At 46.6% G+C, this 22080-nt stretch overlaps 1 protein-coding gene and 1 long non-coding RNA gene across 3 annotated transcripts; one reads left to right on the forward strand and one right to left on the reverse strand.

Moving 5' to 3' along the window:
• Nucleotides 1-6825: 6825 nt before the first annotated feature.
• LOC144105986 (uncharacterized) lies at nucleotides 6826-22080 on the reverse strand. Of its 2 annotated transcripts, none has more exons than XM_077638886.1 (4): nucleotides 21743-22080; nucleotides 11613-11831; nucleotides 10825-11094; nucleotides 6826-7925 (listed from the first exon to the last, which is right to left on the reverse strand). In XM_077638886.1, exons 2-4 carry the CDS (start codon nucleotides 11808-11810, stop codon nucleotides 7299-7301), a joined length of 1095 nt encoding a protein of 364 aa, XP_077495012.1. In that variant the 5' UTR covers nucleotides 11811-11831; nucleotides 21743-22080; the 3' UTR covers nucleotides 6826-7298. The 2 variants fall into 2 exon arrangements, with proteins under 2 accessions (XP_077495012.1, XP_077495011.1); XM_077638885.1 differs by having other exon boundaries at nucleotides 10810-11094.
• Nucleotides 16776-18804, forward strand: LOC144105975 (uncharacterized). The gene is made up of 3 exons (XR_013308914.1): nucleotides 16776-16937; nucleotides 17072-18488; nucleotides 18679-18804. It is a non-coding gene; the product is annotated as an uncharacterized LOC144105975 (long non-coding RNA).

The raw sequence follows: 22080 nt of genomic DNA on the forward strand, positions 1-22080 counted from the left end.
TTAGCCGAGTGACCGGAAGCCCACTATTCCTGTAACGACTGTCTACTTCCCTTAACGACTGTCTTCTCTTTGTTGCTGTCAACAACCTGAGTCATCGCCTCGTGGGCACATGTTTCTAGCGTCTGTGGTGCCGTGGGTGGCGTGGGAACGGAAGTCGCATTTGTGTTTTGTGTAGTTATTCGAAACCTCCTTCCCAAATGTTTTAATCAGACCTTTTTCCCCAATCTCTGATCAGTGGGCGGACCTTATTTTCCTTTCCCTAACCACTGATTGGCGAGATGGGTCGTTGGTTATCTTATTGGTTGCTGTCCCCGCTAAGGGCGGAGACAGAGGGTTTAAAACCAAGCGCTCTGGGTTGAGCGGGGGCTGAATTCGTCTGATCCACGATTTAGTCATGTAAATAGTTTTCTCCTTGCTTTGTTTCTTCTCGTTTTTTTACCTATGTTGTAAATAAATAGTTAACCTTCTCCTTTCCTTGAGTAATGCGAATGTTTGCGAGTAGAACCACCGGGTCATCAAGAAACTCCGATTTCATCTTCAAGTAGTTTCCTCACATGGCCACCGGAAGGGGAAACTCAACTCCACGGCACTCGCAGATCACTGCACGGGGCATACGGCCGAAGTTCCGGCATTCGATTCCATTATAATCCAGCTCGAATGGCCGTGGGCCGAGGAGGTACATGGTAGTGACGACTGGTAGCCGGTGTTGGAAGGCTCGACGCATGGTCACTATACGTGATGCTTGGTTCCGCGTTGCGACCGCGAGAATGGCTCCAAATGCGCTCAAGAACACTGAACGCATTCACACACGATTTCTTTCAAATGTCAACAAGTCGCCGTCTGTGTGAGCACCTATCAATGAATGAAAAGAAATTCACGCGCCTTATATAACCGCCTTGAGGGTTGGTGTTCTAGCGAAGGGCATGCGCAATAGAATAAAAAAGCAGAAGCACGCTGTCGCATGAATTATTGGGGCAATGACGATAAGCGAAGTATTCGGAAAGTATATCATCACCCCGTAGTTTTCCGCGTTTCTAAAAGGCAAACTTTACGTCTTATCGTCACGGGCGCTGTGACATAAGCAAGCGTGAAGGGGAGGATAAGGGGAGAATGATTATGTCTTCGTGCAAATCTCCATAAACTTTGTTTTCTATTTATTATACGTTATTCCGCCCCCTCTTGCTGATGAATGCATACAAACTGACTACGCAGGGCTATGTCAACAAACTAGCCCAATCTCTAAAGGTTCTGATATCAGTCTAAACCTAAACGTTTAGAAACAAACCGCCATGATAGCCGCAATCAAGTTTTTTTATTTTCATTAGCGAATCTTGCTTACTTTTCTGACGACAAACCAAAGCAGTATCTGTAGTGATGACAAGCGTTTCCGCGGTCTCCTCTACCGAACAATCTTCATGATATACCGATGCCCAGGGAAACAAAATCTGTTCTCGTGTGCTTAGACAAAAGTGTATTGACCATTTTTTGAACTTTCCTCGTCGTAAGAATGATGCCCAGTACGGTTTCTCTTGAAAATCATGAAAGCGTGGTTGGAGGTGGAAGTCCACCTCTAGCGGCATCGTACTTGCATTAGTTTTCGTTGTCTTTCGCTACATGCGCAAATGACACATATGATTTATTTTTCACCAAATGATTCCAGCAGCCTCACATCTAAAATAAAAAAAGAGCATTTCATGTATCGGTGTATTGTTTATGGGGGTTTAAGGTCCCAAAGCGACTCAGGCTACAGAGGACGCTGTAGTGAAGGGCTCCAGAAATTTCTACCACCTGGGGTTCTTTAATGTGCACTGACACCACACAGTACACGGACCTCTGGAATTTCGCCTCCATTGAAATTCGACCGCCGCGGACAGGCACCGCGGTGGCGCCCATTTCATGTATCGGTAATACCGCTGCTCTTTCGTGTATCAAAGAACTGCTAAAGGAAGTAATCGCCAAGTCCTGCCTTGTGTGTGTGTGCTGTCTTCGTCTTCTAGCGCCTGTACGCTTTTTGCCTAAACCATGTCATGCTACAACCAACTAGCTCAAATCAAAGTCTCGCTCTAATCGCCAAACATTATAGTCAAGCCCTGACGTCACCATTCTTGAAGGCACATAGACTGGCCCAGTGGAGTGGTCCGCCCCACAAATTTGCTGTCCTGAAAAGTTCAGTTCTCAAACCATGCGCCACATTAAAGGTGTATTGCAGAGTGAATGCGCCGACGTTGCCGGTTGCTTCAGTCTTTCCATAATAATAATAATAATAATAATAATAATAATTGGTTTTTGGTGGAAAGGAAATGGCGCAGTATCTGTCTCATATATCGTTGGATATATATGATATCCTGAACCGCGCCGTAAGGGAAGGGATAAAGGAGGGAGTGAAAGAAGAGAGGAACAAATAGGTCCGTAGTGGAGGGCTCCGGAATAATTTCGACCACCTGGGGATCTTTAACGTGCACTGACATCGCACAGCACACGGGCGCCTTAGCGTTTTTCCTCCATAAAAACGCAGCCGCCGCGGTCGGGTTCGAACCCGGGAACTCCGGATCAGTAGTCGAGCGCCCTAACCACTGAGCCACCGCGGCGGGGCCGAACTCGTTTTTAGCACAAGTTATAACGATGTATGAATGCCATCTATGGACCGGGTGCCTGCCACTCGAAGACATGCGCGCTCTCATGTCCGCACCGGTGCTGCTTCCAAAGTGCATGGAACAAGCCACAGGCCTCGTTGGCGTGCGGTACCAAATAGCAGCAACGCTTCGAAGAAAAGTAGCTCCGCTAGAAGGCTGAATATTAAAGCAGCTTCCTCAGCTAGAGGGACAGTTCATCTGCGTCGCTTTTCTCTGTCATGCATTCACGAATACATCCAGCATCTTGAGACACGTGCAACGAAGACGCAAATATAGTATGTGTAATAATGGGATGGTTTGCAAATGAGCTTCTGTACGCTTTGGAAGAAGTGGGTGGCCGGAGATGATGAACTGGAACCGCTGCACAGTGTACATGACAGTCCTAACATGTGCACGTTGAGCACTGCTTTCCTCCCGAGGATTGGGGAAGGAGGGCTTGAACTGCAGAAGCAATCGTGCAGAATATGCCTCACTGGAGCACTCAAAGCAGTCTATCAACCGAGACTTCACGCAGTCGCACACATTCCAAGCGGAGGTACTGCAGGTTCAGGACCTGTTGGAAGCGCATCATAAGCTCCCGCCCGGAAGGATATTAGGCGCCGCTACTTTAGCTCGTTGACCAGTCCACACGTCCCTAGGTTACGACCCACAGGAGGGCAAAAGGTGAACGTCCAGAGCATCATGAATTGGACGTCATTCCGGCACTCTAGCAGGTCTGTACCACTGCAGTCATTGCCGAAGGAAACAGTTGATTCAATCTATTTCGTGCGATTCGTTAAGTTCTGCAACTGTGCAAACCAAAATGAGCGTCATGTTGGAAATGCAACTGGCTGTATTGAGACTATCTTTCGAGCCGTTAGTGGATGCCTGGGTCTGCATATTTGGTGCAGTTACTGCTAACAACATCCGGTCTGAAAGCACACTTCAAGGCATCATAAGAGTCGTTTACGCGTCCGCTTTTACGCCATAGTAAAGGGTCACGCCTGCCTCACAGAGGTGTTGGAGCAATGTCACCGAGGTTAACGGAGCCGCCAGGACCAAGAAGTAAGTTGACCGAGCAGGTATATGGAAATGACGAAGGGTGGCCGGAAGAAGAATGCTGGTCGCATGGTTACAGTACCTGTTGCCTGGTTTCACAATGTGACCAAGAATTGCTGAAAATACGCCCAAAGACTCTGCACGCTTTCACACTAGCCGTCTTTCAAATGTGAAAAAGCCACCGTCAGTGTGTCCGCCTATCAATTATTGACTACAAAATCTCGCCTTATTTATGTTTCTATAGGGTTGGTATTCTGTCAAAGAACATGCGTAGTTATATCATAAAGCAAAAGCAAGCTGTCGCGCAAAATCTTAATGCTCTCGCGTTAAAATTCAGAGAAAATTTAAAAGCGAAAATAATGGCGGCTCCATCAAAGAACAGCGCTAGCTCAATGCAGGCAGACCTTTCACGGCAAGTCTATTATATTTCCGACAACTCCACCCAGTGTCTCAACTTTAAAATACAGACATAAAAATATAGGTGCGGTGGTTCCGAAGAATGCTGTTTCACAGTTTAACATCGAGCAAGAGTTCATTAAATTTTATAACTAAATGACGTTAACAGATCATTAAAGTTTAACAGGACGGAAGTTTCAAATACGAACTTGGACAGATACACCCAAGTTACGCGGACATTTCAATAATATATGTGGCTTGATACCAAACATCAGCGTTTCAAGCTTAGGAAAGAAAGGGTTCCAAGATAATAAACTAGTTGACGGCACCAGTACCAAGAAAATCAATTCGTGACAGCCGTAGAGAAAAGAGGGTTCCTCCATAATTGATTAGATGGCGCCACGGGTACTGAGAAGTGAACACACAGGAACAGCCGGATGTATGAGGAAACAGGTGTCTGGTATGCTACTAGATGGCGCTACGGGTATCAAAAATGGAATATACTGCTAAATGTCTGCTTCACTTGCTTGAATTTTCAGCGGCAGATTCTTCAGGACGCCTGATGTCCCTGTCGCCAGCCTTTTGAGCATTACTGTGAAGAAAAATAGAACAAAGGAAAACAAGCTAGACATAATAAAGCAATTTCTGATCTCTGCTATGCTCGGAGGAAAAGCGAGAAAAGTAGATAAGAATAGCAGATAGGAAGGACGCAAAAATATTTAAAAAATGCGAGGAATACGGCGGGTATTTTACAACCTGCCGCGGATGGGCAAAATCACCATCACAAACCGTCACGTGGTCATCATTGAAGTGCCCTGTGCAAATGTGTTCTTGGATACAACACAACATTCGATTTTCGCAAAGAACCGGGAGTAATTTTTCTGCGTCTCACGTACGCAGAAATTGCGCTGTTATCAGTGGTGTTGCCAGTGCAGAAGCATCACAAGGTGAGCGGTTGACCACAATGACGACAAATTATTAACGGTTTGACAATACTGCACCCATAGAGAACTGACACGACATATTAAGGCTGCCTTCCGTTGAGGAGGCGTGTTCGATAAATCGTCCCTAAGATACTACAATTAAAATTATAATAATTAGATTTGCTCAACCTATATGTCCGATCTTCGCTTTCCTGACGGCTTTGTCCAACTACCTCTGTTAAAGATTGCACTTGACCAACCTCCTCAATGAGCCAACTTTTTCCTAAGCTTATTTTTCCTGCTGCTAGTTTACACCGCAGTTTCCTTTGACATATAGGTATATCAAAGTTCACATTCCCTGACCATCTGAAAAAAAATATTTTCCCGGCTTCTCGCTCGACGTAAATATACTGGTTAATTTGCACACGCACTGCTCCTTTCAGTTGATTCATGAAAATAATTCAACAGCATTCGAGGACGTCATTTAATTCCTCCATTGTTCAGAACTTCAGATGTTTGCATGGAAAAAGGAAACACGTGCAGTGCGACTAATCTCTCTGACTAAATGGTGCAACAGCAGTACTCCTATATTTTGGGACTGCTATTGCGGTTCAACCTGTTCTAGATCTCCAGCCTTCTCAAAAAATTAAAAAGTTCTCGTGATATTTTGCAAGAATGATATCAGAGGCTCTAATTGAGATAATTTTTTACTTCACGTGTATGATGTTTGCAAAGGTCTTAAAGCTATTCACTTTTACTTATGCGACTCTTCATGCTTAGGTTGAGTCTCGATTTGATCTTCTTAACGACTTCCAAATGACCGTTCGTTAAATTTTAGGAACGAGGCCATAGCGGGCGTAGGAATTAGTGCCGGCGTCGATGATTGTGTTGTTTTGATCTTTTTGTACAGAAAGCTTGCTCGGCTTCCAAGAGTACTGATGCAAAGGGAGAGCCGGACACCTTCTTTCGCATTTTTTTGCTTGAACTGGATCTAAAGAAGCCTTGCACAGAAGTTTTTTGTTCATGCCATTTGATGGTGTTTTCTGTTAAAATTATTTAGCGCTATGTGGTTAAACGTCATGAAGAACCTGGACCGCCGCGGTGGCTGAGTGGTTATGGCGCTCGGCTGCTGGTCCGAAAGACGCGGGTTCGATCCCGGCCGCGGCGGTCGAATTCCGATGGAGGCGAAATTCTAGAGGCCCGTGTGCTGTGCGACGTCAGTGCACGTTAAAGAACCCCAGGTGGTCGAAATTTCTGGAGCCCTTCACTACGGCGTCTCCCATAGCCTGAGTCGCTTTGGGACGTTAAACCCCCATAAACTAAACTAAACTATTATGAAGAACCAAAGACCAGACTTCGGATGCATTTTAAAGCAGGCTTCTTGCGGATCATGTTTCAATAGCAAGCATTTCACGGCCTGTCATGATGCCTAGTATGCAGCGAGCAATTTGATGGAGGAATAGTGCAAACAAAGGACGGGACATTTGAAGGCACACACGGCGAGCGCTTTCCAGTGTCTCGTGACTTGTTTGCACTATCCTTCCATCAAAATATACCAATACAAACATGGTCAACTTTTCGCTCTGCTACAGTGCGCACATTGCAAAACATTCAAAAATAAAGCACAACAATATTTATCAAGACTCAGAGGTAAGCACTCAATTTTTCAGCACAGCGAACAAGAATTAGTACTTTAGTTATTTTTCACACAGCATAAAATGATTCACTAGCAAAACCCAACAGCTGCTGCACATAACTTTGGCGTGCCTATGGAAACGGTGACGGTATACACAAACGCTTTGTCACACTTGGCAGATATGGGCGGCAAAGCCGGATGTGTTTTCTAACTAGGCGCTGCGACGTCACCCGGAGTCGTATGTCCAGGCAACACATGTTGTGCAGGTGACGCTGTAGAACCAAGCGCCCCCTCTTAAGTATTCGTTGTCAGTAATTAAGGAACGTGGCTCCTAATCGAGTTATGTAGAATTTCTGCCGTTTTTACTGTCAGCTTACCCTTGCAGTAATGTATAAACATGGGGTTTTGAATCGAAATGATGAAATTTGCGATTATTCGTTCTGGACATCCGAAAAGATCTGAATTGCGCTAAAGTAAGGTAGCATTGTGAACGTGTAAAAACAAAAGCATCATTTATGGTACTCACTCTTAGAAACGCTACCACATTGGAAGCGAAGAAAAGCCTTCAAATCCAAGGTGTCGAAGAATAATGTGCTTTGTTGTACAAAGAGAGATATATGAGCTGAGCTCATGTCGATCTTGACAACTCCCGAAGGAAGCGCTACAAAACAGTCAATATTGTCGCGTTCGACGGCGACAGGTTTCGTGGCACTCATCCCGGTTGACGAAGGCGTTGGAGCCCAATAAACATCGGTGTCGAAGCAGAAATTCCCACTCCACCCTGTGACACTGGAACGCGGTGCCTTTATCCGTCACCGACGGAGCGGCAAAAAACGGAAGGCGAAGCTGCGAAGGTTCGCACAACTGTGACACCGGCAGCAGGCATCCCCGCTCCCGACGTGTCCGCGAATCATTGCACTTCGCGCCGCACACGGCCGCAGTGTCAAAGACGGGTGCCGAGGCCAGCGGGCATCTGCCACCCGCAAAGGACCATGGGACACACTTGCGGCCGTCGTGGAACCACCAGTCACCGCGAGCGTCTTCTGCAGTGCAGGCTACGAACCGCGGCTTCTGAACGCAACGGTGCTCAGGAGCCCACCGGCCCTTGACACAGGCCGCCAAGCAGTCCTCGATGGAGGCGAATTGGTTCGGACTGCGGTTGCACACGTGAGCCCTCTGCACTGTCGCAGATAGGCACGATCCTTCGTCCGGGTCATAGAAGAACTGCGCCGCTCCGTTGACATTGCAGAAGGACTTGTGGACGGTTGGGCAGACTGTGCCATCCTTGTCGTTGCTGCTCTGCATGCGGAGAAGTAAGCTTTGATTATCCGCTCCTAGCGTGGCTCTCTACCATGGTAAGTTACTGGGCAGTGGATGGTACTGAGCACATAAGCAGCGCTAGTGCTGACTGGGGAAGTGCACAGTTTCCTTCCCAAATATATAGGCTACGGAGCTCATGGCCCGAGTGGACATCAAATATTTTTGCGAGGTTCATGTGTTACTTTTGTCATGTGCTTCCCAAAAGTGAAGAAGCACGCTTACGGATGGATGAACCTTGAGCCGATCCGTGTGTTTCTTGACTTAGTCTTGTTGCCCATCCGGCGGATTATGATTAAGAACATGCCGAACGAACTCGCTCCAAAGGATATATGTTCACGGATATGTTCCGTGTTAAGAATATGATGTGTGTAAACAGGCGAGAACTGTTAATTTTGGCAAGCTTTCCAGGAGTGACGGAGCGGAAAATCTGTTGAAAGTAATATTACGGTCGGCAGCGGTTACGATCGCATTAGTAATCCGGTTGCTTTTCTGAAAACTCTACGAGTGAACACTAGCGTAAGTGAACATTCTTCAGAGATGAAAGTAGAACTATGTTTTTCTACAATAACTGGCAATTTTTTTCAGATTACCTCTTCCTATCTCTCCGCACTACCGTCAGGATATGAGAGGAATATTGCTGCTGCAGCCTAATGTTCCAGCGCAAAAAACCTTATTTCTCCCTTCTTCGTCGCTGCATACGCTCCGCCATTAATACTGCGTTAAGTCTAAAAACACTTTTAATAGGCTGGGGTCATATCGCGTGAACACTGTGAGCCCGAAATGGGGAAGGACTTTTCCAAACTTGTTTCAACAGCCGATGGTTCATTGATATAGAGGATAAAGAACAGGCATAGATAGGTACTTGCGGAGCGAAAGACATATTCTCTCCAAAGCCGGTGGTGTGCGGAAATGCCGAAAAACTTTACTAGCCGTACTGAAACACTGGTCTGCCTCGAGACTGAAGTCAATATATTTTAGGCTTAGATTGCAAAAATGCGTTATGATTTTTATTTCAGCCTAGCGTGGACTTCAGATACGTTACAGTCTTTGATACGCATGTTATTGCTTTGAAACTTGCTCTAGGTCGAGTTAAAATCAGTGGTTTGAATCAGACTTGTTAGGCAAAATATACCGCCCTCTGTGGAAGACAAACGGGTACACATGGCACTGTCACGGCCTTACGGCGCGCAAGTCTAGAAGCCACGGAGGAAGACTTGACTTGCTCCGTGCTAGAAGTTGAGCTCGAGAAAATTGCTAAAAATGAAACAATATTATACCGCAGAACAATGCTAATCGTGTCCTATGCAGTAAAACACGTTTTTTAGGACCTTTGTATTACACTTTGGCACATATATGTCAAAACTCTGCTGAGACCAGAAGAAACTAGCCCCATGTCACTATGCAGACAGTACTGCCGAAAAAGATAAAATGAAGAATTCAGTTTAGGCTCTCCTAGACACTGCGTTACATGTCCATTAAAAACTGAAAAAAATCTACCGAAATCTAACGAACAGCGGACCTAACGTGGACAGAAGAATTAAGAGAATAGAAGGAATAAACTACCTTCTGCAGTGTGACAAAAAAAGTTACTGGTAAACGTTCCTGGCAGCCCAAAATGAGGCTTAAGCTACTTTTGTGAAATATTTTCTATCTTCAGGAGGAGTTTTCAGACTACCTTAGGCAAAAAATAAAATTGGCGGGATTCGTTTCAGTTTGTGTATCAACGGGCAAAAACACGGTTTAACTCAACTGCAATGTCAGGTGCGATGAAAACTCGCAATTTTCCCAACTCCGTCGCTTATTCCACTCCCCAAAAAGGTCTCTCACTACATTACGGTGCAATTAAACCTTTCTAGTTGTTTGTAACACACCTCGCCGTCCATGTTGATGGAGTTTGTATACATGCATGCTACCTCTAATTTTTGTGATACGTTTTGTGCTTATGTTTAAAGTTGACGAAGGAAATTATTTCTATTTGAACAAGCATTATGGTTCGAGCGGTTCTTTTTAGTACGCGTCGTTTATAATTAGTCTTACCTGTTTAATGCAACCTTCAAGCCATAGTTGTTTTTTTGTGGTTGTAAAGCTAATTTCTAAATGCTTTACTACGCGCCAGTCAGTTGCTAAGATACAAAAAATCAATTAACTCTTCCAGGAGGGGACGAGAAACAGCATTTAATAAAACATCGAGATGGGTCGTTGGGATTTTTTTCACCATGTAACTAGACATATTCATTATATTTGTGGCCACGGGTGTTTAGAAAATACTTGGTTTGGTGTAGTAGAACTAAAGCTAATAATGGCTTGCATTACACACAATATTAAAATGTACGGAAAATGAAATCTGCGCGACCCACAACCGTCTGGACGTTTCCTAATCATTCTCCGCACAGGGTAGCTGTACGTGACGGAACTAAGGACTCATAATTCTTGAGGGCGGGCAATCGATTTACGTGTTCAAAACAGGAAATGAAAGCCATGATAAACATAGTTGTGCGTTAGTTTTTGAAGGTGGTAATCTACCTTGACCTTCGATGCTTCATCATGAACTAATCACGCGCGCAACCTGTACATATTTATTATTGCGTAAATAGTTTTTGTGTATACTACCTCTCCACCCTATTTTCTCTGCCTGTCCCCTCACCTCTCTCATTTCATTTGTCCATTCTGCCAGCTATCCTTTATTTCCGCTGTCCAAGCTTAGGTGCTTCAGTATCGGTGGCAGATGGCGGGGTTAGCGAAAACCTTTTCCTTTATTTTTATTATTATTTTAATCAACCCCTACTACTACTTGACCATCGGGTGTATCCTACCAGTCAGCACCACTCGCGTGCGCTTATCTTCGTTTAGTTGCAATACGCACGGGGGAATCACTGACGTTAGTAGTAGGGACGGGTGGATCCTTCATGCCTTGCTTGTCTGAAGCCGTTTCGTTCGCGCCTGGTGACCGATCAGGCGCTGTGGTTTGCTCGGGCACCCGTGTCGGCGTCGGCTTCTCAGTGGTCATGTTCCCAAGACTGGTCTTGCTGGTAGTGCGGGTCGTATGGCCTCCGCTGCTCTCAGTTCTTGGTGAACGCGTTTCCGTTGGCGGTTGGGTGGTGGTATGCGTCTCGGGTGAACTGGGTGCATCTTTCATCTTCAAGGAGCCCTAGAAATAAATAACTTTAATATTAGCCATACGTTTTTAGGAAAAGTCTATTGATACCTAATGTAGTCGCAGTTGCTCCTGCTATGAGTAGATTGCTGTATTCAAGGCTTCATGACTGCAGTGCTCGTAAGGCCGACAACCAACACCGATCAAATCATCTCGCCTATACTACAAGTGTAAAAAGATTAATCTTCCTCTTAAATAGAAATATATCTAGAGAGCGCCATAAATCAGAGGAGTTAAAAAAAATAGTGCTCTCGATCAGCCCAAGTTACCTACAAACCCAGTGGGTGAGCATTCGCCAGTAGGTGAGTATTCGCCTAAAAACCCAAAGAGAACAAAATTAAGTCTAGCGTGACCTATACGGCGTGCTGCAAGCTCACTCCCTAACAAGGGTGACTAAAATCATTTAAGTTCTGTTTGCCGCAAGCCATCATGCAGCACACTATCTCCACGGCCACGGCGTTCCGAATAAATGAATACCTGTCCAAGACTTTTGAATAGTGCAGCCGAGTCACCTGGTGAGGCGCAGGTGCATCCGTAGGTGGCGGGCCCAGCGTCAGGTCGAAGATGCGCGGGTCGGGCTTGCGCAACTTGTTGACTTGGTTCCCACCAACCGAGAGTGTGTCTTCTGTCATATCTGCTGTGCGCGCGTACATGTGAATGCCGACCACGATCACCGCCAAGGTGAGCAGCATCGCCAGACTGGTGAGCATGCGCACAATAACACGGGGAACCTGCGCATTGCAAAAAAGGGCACAATGTCGTTAAGAAAGGGGGGGAGAGCTACTTAGTCCATTGTGTTCAGGCCTCCGGTTTCAGTGCGGGAGCATGAATAGTGGCCATTCCGGGCATTAAGACATAGTGTGTTCGTACGTTTGTCTGAAGCCTGCTTTGTGGCAGGCTGCCCAACCGATTGTAAGGAACCATCTCAGGTATATATATATATATATATATATATATATATATATATATATATGTATATATATATATATATATATATATATATATATATATATATATAGACACCAAGTGTCCTAGCTGAATGTAACCAACCACGGAATGTTCCAGCGGCGTGAAATCCAGTGTGGTTTGTTTACAGTCGCGTGACATAGCAGTACATTTTTCGTTATTTATAGATAATAATTATGTCTAATTAGCTAACTTTTCAACTTTTGACTTAAAATCAGCTGACGCAAACGTTCGTGCAAAGTTACCGTTTACGTAAAGTAGTTTTTTACCTGCCTTAAACCATAACTCGCACAATAGACAACACCACGCGACAACGGTGGAACTTGAACCTCGCAAGATATGTGTTAGAGAACGAAATCCTTTTTTTCTTCTGAAGAGAGCCCCCCGATGAGCCTTTGTGTGCACATTGGGGCGGAGATGTGAGCCAACAGCTGTTTACGCGATGGCTTCCTTTTAAAGCCAGTAAATGAAGCTACGTCAATCGTACCTTGGTGGAAACAACGCTGCTAGCTGTTTTTCGAGATGATCTGCAACTTTTCCATTGACACTTCTTTCCTCAATAACTATAAAATCGGCTATCTAGACCCATCTAATTGACTTTAAAGATCGAAAAAAGGATACTTCTGACTAGGCCATGCAACACTGAACAACCCTCAGTTGGTTTCACTGGGGGTTTCACTGGGCTAGAACACGCGTCTTTTATTTAAAGCTTGGTGTCATTTAGCTGCGACACCTGGCGTATATACTACGGACTTAATGGGATTAGCCAATGGAACTAATCAGTGAGGCCATGTGACGCCAAAATATTGTGACGTCATCCATACGTCTGATGACGTCATGCCTACAGCCAATCAGAGTACAGCAACAAAAAGTACACATCGTCTAGTGATAGCATCGGAGATCGAAGAGTGGCGATCGGATGTTAACGGAGAGGGAAAGATGGTGTTGAAAGGCTGAGCCACCGACATAGCGGCAAACGCTAATGCTTCCGCATTTCTACAATGCAGTCTCTGCAGTCTTTGGCGCTCGGCTGCTGACCCGAAAGGCGTGGGTTTCGATCCCGACCGCAGCGGTCGAATTTCGATGGAAGCGAAATTCTAGAGGCCCGTTTACTGTGCGATGTCAGTGCACGTTAAAGAACCCCAAGTGGTCGAAATTTCCGGAGCCCTTCACTACGGCGTCTCATAGCCCGAGTCGCTCTGGGAGGTTAGACCAATATAAATCTAAACCAAACCATCTCGCCATTTCTTCACACAGAGACAGGCTGGCGCCAACTAAGAACTGCAGCTCAGTAACTATCAACTATAATCAGTTAGTAGCTGACGCCAGTCTTGTCTCTTCACGTTCTCATTTGTGCAAGAGCTAACAGCACGACCAGTCTAAAGCCGCTGCAGAAGAAATCAGGAAAATTGAGTGTATAGATGGTTTATGGTGGTTTAACGTCCCAAAGCATCCAATGCTATGAGGAACGCCGTAGTGAAGGGCTCTGGAAATTTCGACCCCCTGGGGTTCTTTAACGTGCACTGGGATGTATTACGCACAACTGTCTCTATGGCTTTGTAGGCACTTCGCTCACTCTACGGAAGATGAAACCCATTAGATTCTTTCAATTAACACGAAGGGACGCGAAAATGGTTCATATCCTTTTGTACGTTTTGTTTTTAGCGCAGGATAAAAAAAACACGATAAACGTCGCCCAATCACTACAGTGCGCATGCATGCCGAAACTTGCGCCTCTGAAGCAGTCTTGGTATCACTTCATCAAGCCGCGCCTGGGGCAGAAGGAAAACAAACAAACAAAAAAGTCTGGCCGCAAGAAAAGCGACGACGCGCCGTCTGCCCATGGAAGTGGCGCCGCAGTTCTATCGCTGATAAGTGAGTCAGCGCCGACCGCCATTGAAAAGGCCTGCAGTCGACAGTAGTGGGCATGCGCAAGTGGCTGATTCGCGGTTAAAAATGCCACCGACGAAGACCGCCGGTCATTCTTCGTGTTTGCTAGGAGCGAGAGCTTATTTTCGCCGTAAAAGCGGAAGTGGTGCTGGACCTGCCTCTGTGCGCGTTTCCAATGGGTTGCTGTGATTTTGACCGTCTACCGGAGACGCATGGATGCCGTTGCACTCACGGACTACCGACGACTGCCGAGGAATACGCCTCTCCGAGCCAGGCCGTCGGCATCGAAGGTGAGTGCGAGGCAAGGCCTCGCGGCGAGGGCGACATGTTTCCGTGAAACCTTTTAGTCAAGATTTAAGCTTCACTCGCACTGTTCCCGCGAGCATTGAATAATAACCAGCAAACAACACGCAGCATGTAGAGGAGAGGTTTCATGGGCTGTCGCCATCGGGTTTCTGGTTCGTGACGCAAGCGAGGCGAGCTAGGATTCGCGGCGCGCATTCAGCTCTAGGTTTAGCTCACACTAGTCAGGTCAGCTTTAGGTATTGAGCCAGCGACGAAACTTCGTATGCAGGGTGTTTCACCTAAGACTTTGCGCAGTTTTTGAAAGTGGGCAGTTTGAGTTAGAAGAGCGCCTTTTCCGGCATACCTTTGCCGGCGGCGTGGTGCGTCGGAGTACAGCTAAGGCGTGGTAACTAGCACGCTGGTTAAGTAATACTGAATAGTTTAATAACCGCCTTTTTCTTTTGGGTTCCTTGATAGTTGAGGGACGTGTAGCCTACCGCAAGTTTTATCCATTTCAGTTTTTGGAATTTTGGGGGCGTGGTTGCCCTCGGCCCTGTGGCCCAACTAATATTGGCTACATCACACAAAAGTACGTGCGCGAGAGGCCTACGGGCTTACCAACCTCTGCACGTAACTCGTGGAAATAGCCAAAATTTGTTAGGCCACAGCGCCGAGGGTGGCTGCGTTTTCGAAATTCTGGAGTGTTCTGGATGTTGCTTACGGTGGGCTGCACGTCTCTAAGATATTGGGGGATTTAACAGTGATAGTTAGAAGGTTGACTATTCAGTGCTGCTTAACCGGCACTCTAGTTATCCCGCTTTGGCTGTATTATGATGCACTACGCCGCTGGTGCACTACGCACTATGCCGAAAGGGTCGCCCTTCTACCTCAAAAAGCCTATTTTTGGGAATTGCGTGCGGTCTTGGGTGAACACACCCGGTATGGAGAGCTTTGCTCGCTGCCTCAACGGGGTTTATATATGCGAGCTCGCTATCGTTTGTGTCACGAAACAAAAGCTCGTTCCGAACGCCGTTGCGACCAAGCCACTATGTCGTGCAGCCGAACTCCCGGGCGCGCATATTCTTTTGAGACATGTGGCTTGTGGCCGTACACGGTGCTCGGAAATTCTCGCCAGCCTCGTCGAGCAACTCCGAAGAACGGACGCTGCCTACGGTCTGCGGCACATCGTGTTTCCGCTGCAGCCAAGGTCTGTTCGGTTTTCTTCATTGTTTCAGCCCCGCGGCGCAACGGCTTCAGTCGCGCTCACTTAGCCCACCACGGTGAGTACATGGAAGTGCGATATGCTTGCGTGTATGTCATTCCTTGTTCTTTTTTTCTTTGCAGATGTGCTCATTCCAGCATTCCCGCACTTAATCCAACGGCACTGGTGCATTCGGCCCGCAATGTCATTTGGACTGATATGGCAGTTGCGGGTCGTGCAAGGTTCCTTTCGTGCACCCTCTGCCTCCTGTCACAAACGTTGTACTGTCGGCTGCTTTGACTGCACTGCATCGCAGCGTCCTTTCCCGCGTTTTCGGTAAGCAGGACCACGAATTATCGAAACGAAACTGGCATGGCTGCAGATGAAAGCAGTGCCCCCCAAGGCTGCTTAATACCATGGCGCCGCTGAAGACGGTCCAGGATGTAGTTCAGTTGAAGCTCTCGTGGAATAAGCCACGTTCGTTCCCGACAGTGCAGCTAGTGTACAGTGTGACCCTTTGATGACTTCGGAATGCTGACGACATCCATGGCTACATGAAGAGGGCTTGATCGCTCTGGTTGGTGCATGGTGATGGAAATGGTTGCACAGTGCTAGCAGACGGAATGGAAGAGAACACAGAATATGTCTGTTATTCTCTTGCGTCTCGTCTGTTCGCTCTGCTCGGTCGTTTCCATCTATGGTTGCATTTCGCAAAGGTTCCCTTTTTGTTCTTTGCAGACATGCCGGCTTAGGGTCTCACACAAGGACACCACGGAGCCGCCTCAGCAACTGCGAGCTCAGAACTCTGGTCTCGGTCCGGCATCCATGTACCGCGCAAGATACTCCCTTCTTGGCTCGCGTTGCTGCTGCCTCCCGCCACAAACGCTGTACTGTCGGCTGCTTTGACTGCACTGCATCGCAGCGTCGTTTTCTGCGTTTTCGGTAAGCGAGACCGCGACTTATCGAAACGTGAAAACTGGCATGGCTGCAGATGAAAGCAGTACCCCCTAAGGCTGCTCAATACCATGGCGCCGCTGAAGGTCTAAGATGTAGTTCAGTCGAAGCTCGCGTGGAATAAGCCACGTTCGTTCCCGGCAGTGCAGCCAGTGTACAGTGTGACCGTCGGACGACTTTGAAACACTCACGGCATCCATGGTTGCAAGAAGAGGCTTGATCGGTCTGGTTGGTGCATGTTGATGGAAACGTCCGAACAGCGCTCACAGACCGGATGGAAGAGAACACAGAGCGTGTTCTCTTCCATCCCGTCCGTTCACGTTGTTCAGGCGTTTCCTTCTATGGCTTCATTTGGCGAAGGTTTCTTTTATCTTTCCAGATATCGTGGCTCAGAGTCTTCCTTGGATGAGGAGAGCACGGAGCCGACTCTGGAAGTCCGAGCTCGGATCTGTGGCCCCGGTCCGGCGCCTATGCACGACGCAAGGCAGTCCCTTCCTGCCCCGCCCGTCTTTTTAGCTCTCTTGATACCAGGAGTAGGGTGGTAAGTGCAAATGAATCGAAGCCGGCGTGGCATGCCACACTTTTGCTCCCGACAGTACGGAAAGTGTGCAGCGTGTCCGTAGGAAGCCTGTGTAGCATACGCCCGACATCCATGTTTTCCACTTGTCGTTGCAGATACGCCAACTTAAGTTCTCTGAGCCGCGTCGGAAAGTACGAGCTCTGATGTCTGGCCCTGTTCGGTATCCATGCAACACGCAGGATGTTCAATTCCTGCCTCACGTATGCCTCCTTGCCACAGAAGAGCTGTATCTACTCAAGTCTGCTATGAATCTACTACAGTTAGTGCTTGGTCTGTTCGCCGCTCGTTCAATATAAATTGTTATTTTCGGGCTTGTCTCCGTCCTACTTATTCGTATTGCTACCAGTCACCCATGTTAGGCTTATTTCATCAAATTCAGCAGCATATGGTGTCCTTGTGTATGGCCACACACTACAGGGTTTATCTCCACTTCACCACATTCGCACAAGTCGTGCATGTATTGCACCTACACTGGAGTCAGTCGGATATCACACAGCAAGCATTCCTTTTGTGTTGGTAATACTCTTGATATCCGCAAATACTTTCCTTCAAGCAAACGTCTCGGCAACATCATTACGAGCTATAGGCGTTTCCATTCACTTCATAAGTTTCGCCTTTCATTGTTGATTGCACCAATCTGGTCGAATGTCCAGTTGTTTGGCGTTACTTTACAAACCACACAACAATTTGATGAAAATCGCTCATTCCCAATTACTACAAACTGTATTATTCGTGCCTGTGCAGTTCAAAAGCACACCTTCTCATCGGTGCAGTCATTCCCGATCACCTGTATATGCTAATTAACACCTTTTGCATACTTTCAAGGGGGCCCCTTCACCAGGAAAGGTGGACGTCAGTCCGGCTCTTTTGCGGTGTGCAAGGCTGCTTTCTTCTTTACAATAATTTCGATTCTTTTTGTGTACTTCGGTTTTTTTCCCTGCCTTCGTTTGCTTTGTTTTTGACTTGCCTCTTTGTATCTGAAGCTTTCCGTTTTTCTATTTGGGTATATAGAGATGCTCTGTGTGCGTCACTGTGTCTTGAGTCAGTACGGACGTTTGGTTGAAATAAAGGGAAAACATGAAAACTTGTGGAACGTGCTCAGAAGAGAAAGGCGAAGCATGGGTTCTAAAAAAAAAAGAAATCTGGCATGCCTCAACGATGTGGCCCATGAATGACCTCCTTGAAGACATGTGCAGAATAACATTCTAATCACCGGTTGTGCATCACGGCGGCACATGGGCTTCACCTCCTTCCCGGGGCCTACCAGCCGGGTGTGGACACCGACGGTCTCTACGCTGCTGCTTCCAGTCAATCCAACGCGAGTGCCTAGTCGGCGCCTCTTGGACATCGACGCGATGGCCTGCTGACCCGGATCGTCATCGCCGCTGCGACGACTCCTGTGTGCCAGCTCCGAGCTACTGCCGACGTGGTGCAAAGAGCTGCCGCCTTCACCTGTCCCTGTTCGCGGCCATCGACTGCGGGAGGCGGCGCATCGATGCCCTGAGAGTCCAAGTAAGCAAACTGCTCGCAAACCTTGGTTGTCTGTTAGGCCAAGTCAGTTAGCTATTGATAGGACTCTCCCCCTGTTTTGTTTGCATTGTATGTATGAGCGGTATTTACGAGTTCTGCGTCGTATAAAATGTGTCGTTTGCAACCGCCTTGCTTTACTGTTCTACATGTATTATTCATTTTTCTTTTCCAGATAGCTGCCGTGTCTTCGTCACCTCGAGGCTCTCCCCTCTTTGAACCCAGCACTTCAGTATCGGAGCCTCAACTCTCCCGTGGTTTGAGTACGCTTTCTCAATAAGCATTTCTTACTTTCGTTTTGACCTCCTTATAGTTACGTTTTATTGCAAAGCTCATTGCAAATTCTTTTACTTGCATTGGTTTCTTTTCATTTACTCAGCGATAGCTGTTTGCGTGTTGTGCTCTGATGCACGCACTCCCTTGCACCCATGTGCTCTACACACAACTTGCATAGCCGCCATACTTTCTAAAATCCAGAAATATTCCGAGGGTAAATATTTTCCTTTCAATGTTTTCGAGTATATGTTCTTTCACTTCAAGAAGGGCCATTTCGGAGGACTTATTTTTTCTAAAGCCGAATTGTTCACTTGCTATTATGTTATTTACACTCAGAAAGCTTACTAGTCTTTTATGTATAATATTTTCCGCTACCTTCGCAAAGATAGGGAGCACCGAGATTGGTCTGTAATTGTTCATATCGTTAGTGGAACCGCCCTTGTGTATAACAGCCAAACGAGCTAACTTCATTGCGTCTGGGAACGCTGCGGTGGAAAGAATAAGGTTCAGAATATGAGTGAGTGGACTATTAACTATTTCTGTCACGGCTTCTAGTGGACCGGGTTTAATATCGTCAGCTCCAGAGGCGCAATGGTTCTTTAAACCCAAAATGACGTCCAGTATTTCATATTCATCAGTTGGGGACAAAAATACAGTATTTTCACAATGTGCTTTGACGAATTCCTCGCATGGTATCGCAGCGCAGTCATTTGCGGAAGCACCCACGTTAATAAAATGTTCGTTGAACAGGTTTGCAACCTCTTCTTCACTCATAGATTCGCTGTGATAAGAAACCCGCTTTGGGGAGTTCGATTTACACGTGATGTCTCTGACCGCTTGCCATACCAGACGAGGATTTCCTGCAATATTGGAAAACTTGTTCACATAGTATGATCTCTTTGCTTTCTTAATATCAGCATTCAATTTATTTCTCGCTTTCTTAAATGCGCGGAGATCGCCTTCACTTCGTGTGTCTAAAAACTTTTGAAAAAGGATGTTGCGGTTTTTTATTCTGTTATACAGGTCGTGCGAGATCCAGGGCTTTCTTGCTCTCTTGTGTCTCTTAAGAGTTTTAAAACCGAAGGATTCATTGTACGCAGAAATAAAAAACATCAAGAATGCCTTATAAGCGTTATTAGAATCCTTTTCCTTTGTAACGCTATCCCAGTCCTGTTGCATAATGAGTTCTTTAAACTTTGACATGTTTCTTTCCGAGTAATCTCTAATCAATATTTCTTTCTCCAGAAAAGAGCGTTTTTGCTTCGAAGGTATCAGACAGTAAATGGGTAAATGATCAGTAAGATCGCATATAATTGTACCTGATTTAACTTCATCGGGGCAGAAGCTTGCAATGCACAGGTCAAGTATTGTTTCAGAATTTGACGTGACGCGAGTAGGATCATTAATCACATTTGAAAAACCATACGACTCAAAGAGCTCTTGGAAATGCAAAAAAAATAATATTATTTGGAGAAGCATTTATATTGAAATCCCCAACAAGGACACATTCGAGGTTGAGCTCGAGGCTACGTTCAAATATTTCTTCTGCAAACTGCATGAATTGCTTTAAACACCCAGATGGCGGTCGGTACACAAGAGCAAGTAGTATATTATAACAGTGAATAATGACGTACTCAAAATTTTCATTCACAATGTTATAGTTTGCTAGAATTTGATAAGGTAGTTGGCAACGCACATACAGAGCAACACCTCCTCCGCGCTTTGATGAACGGCACGGTGACACACAATCAAATCCCGGCAAGAGAAAACAGTCGTCAGATGTTAACCACGTCTAACTAAAGCAAATAAAGTCAAACTCGTGGTTTAAATCTGATAAAAGCAAAGTAACCTCATGAAATTTATTTCGCAAACTTTGGGCGTTTAAATGAAATAAAGAAAACTTCTGCTTATCCTGGAGTTGCTCACTATGGTGAGCAAAATTGGACATGAATGGCATCGCGTTTGCTTGAAAATACAATTGCCTGCGCTATCACCTCAGATTGGCGAGGTCATCCTTATCGCGGATGACAACTGCTCGTGCACCGGCTTGTTTCCGTACAAGCACCTTTCCATTCACGTGCCAAACGAACGCGTAGCCGGATTCCTTAGCCCATTCTTTTGCAACTGTCAGAAGAGTGCGAGTGTACCGAGTCATATTTTCACACATGTACTATCCGGTGTTGTCATCACGTAGCGCCTGCCTTTTTGCTAGCCAGGCATCACGAACCTCCTGCTTTGCGAAGCGAACAATTACGCACCGTGTTTTGCCCGGCTTCGCGGGAAGCCTGTGCAGGGCTGTTATGTCACTCGAGCACACCTCATCAAGTTCCAGTTTTGTGCCTATTTCATTCACTTTCTTTAGTAAGTCCTCGTTTTCCGTCTCTGGTAGACCATGGATTTCGATGTTCAGTCGACGACTGCGCCATTCTAGACTGTCAACGTCCTTATTGAGCTGTGCAATTTCACAGGCCCATTCAGCTTTCTCAAGCCGCTCTACACGCTTCGTGACATCCTTTGTCGACTTTTCTTGGGCTAGAAGACGTGTTTGAAACTCATCGAATTTATCTGAGAGCAGGCTGACGAATGACTCAAGCGACTCAAGCTTGCTGGACATGGCCAGAAGGGAGTCAATTTTACTTTCCATTGAAAACAGCCTAGTGATTAGTTCTCTATCGGACTGCTGCCCGTGCAGTGTATCCTCAGCTTTACGGCTGCCCTTACATGTTTCGCACCTCCAGGCCTTCCAAGCCTTTGCTCATTTCGAAATGAACGTTTCTTCCGAAACGCCTGAACATGATTCGACATGGTACGTAAATTCACACTCTGAGCAGCACAGTGATTGACAGCTGTCATCAACACGTTGTCGACATGCGCAACAGCGTAACATGATAATTGCGTGACACTCAACGGTAGCCTTGGCAGCAGCGGCAGGAACAAGAAGAACTATCGAAAAAACGACCAACCTGCAAATACGTGGAGCAGTAATTCAGGAGACGTGTGCGCTGGTTGCTGCCGCTGCTGCCAATGCCAAGGAAACGCCCCTTGCTGAAAATTCGCCGGACGGTGTCGGCGATACCGCTGACGATTGTTCGTGCTTTTCACCGTGAGGCTCGGCGTTATGCAGGATTCTCTAATGCTGTCCGAGATCGATGTTATTCGTCGTGCACCTCTGGCTCGGCAGCTTGCCCCGTACAGATGTCGGGCACCGTGCTCAGTGGACGGGCTCGTCACCTTGTCGCGTACAGATGACAGGCGTCGGGTAGTCTGCAAATACGTGGAGCAGTAATTCAGGAGACGTGTG

This window comes from Amblyomma americanum, chromosome 1, assembly GCF_052857255.1.
Source record: "Amblyomma americanum isolate KBUSLIRL-KWMA chromosome 1, ASM5285725v1, whole genome shotgun sequence".
Lineage (NCBI taxonomy): Eukaryota > Metazoa > Arthropoda > Arachnida > Ixodida > Ixodidae > Amblyomma > Amblyomma americanum.

Coding starts and splice junctions, on each gene's coding strand:
- LOC144105986 (XM_077638885.1), bottom strand. CDS start 11,810: ATGCTCACCAGTCTGGCGATGCTGCTCACCTTGGCGGTGATCGTGGTC. Junction 11,095..11,612: donor ATGCACCTGCGCCTCACCAG/GTGACTCGGCTG, acceptor ATTTATTTCTAG/GGCTCCTTGAAGATGAAAGA. Junction 7,926..10,809: donor CTAACGTCAGTGATTCCCCC/GTGCGTATTGCA, acceptor CTCCGCATGCAG/AGCAGCAACGACAAGGATGG.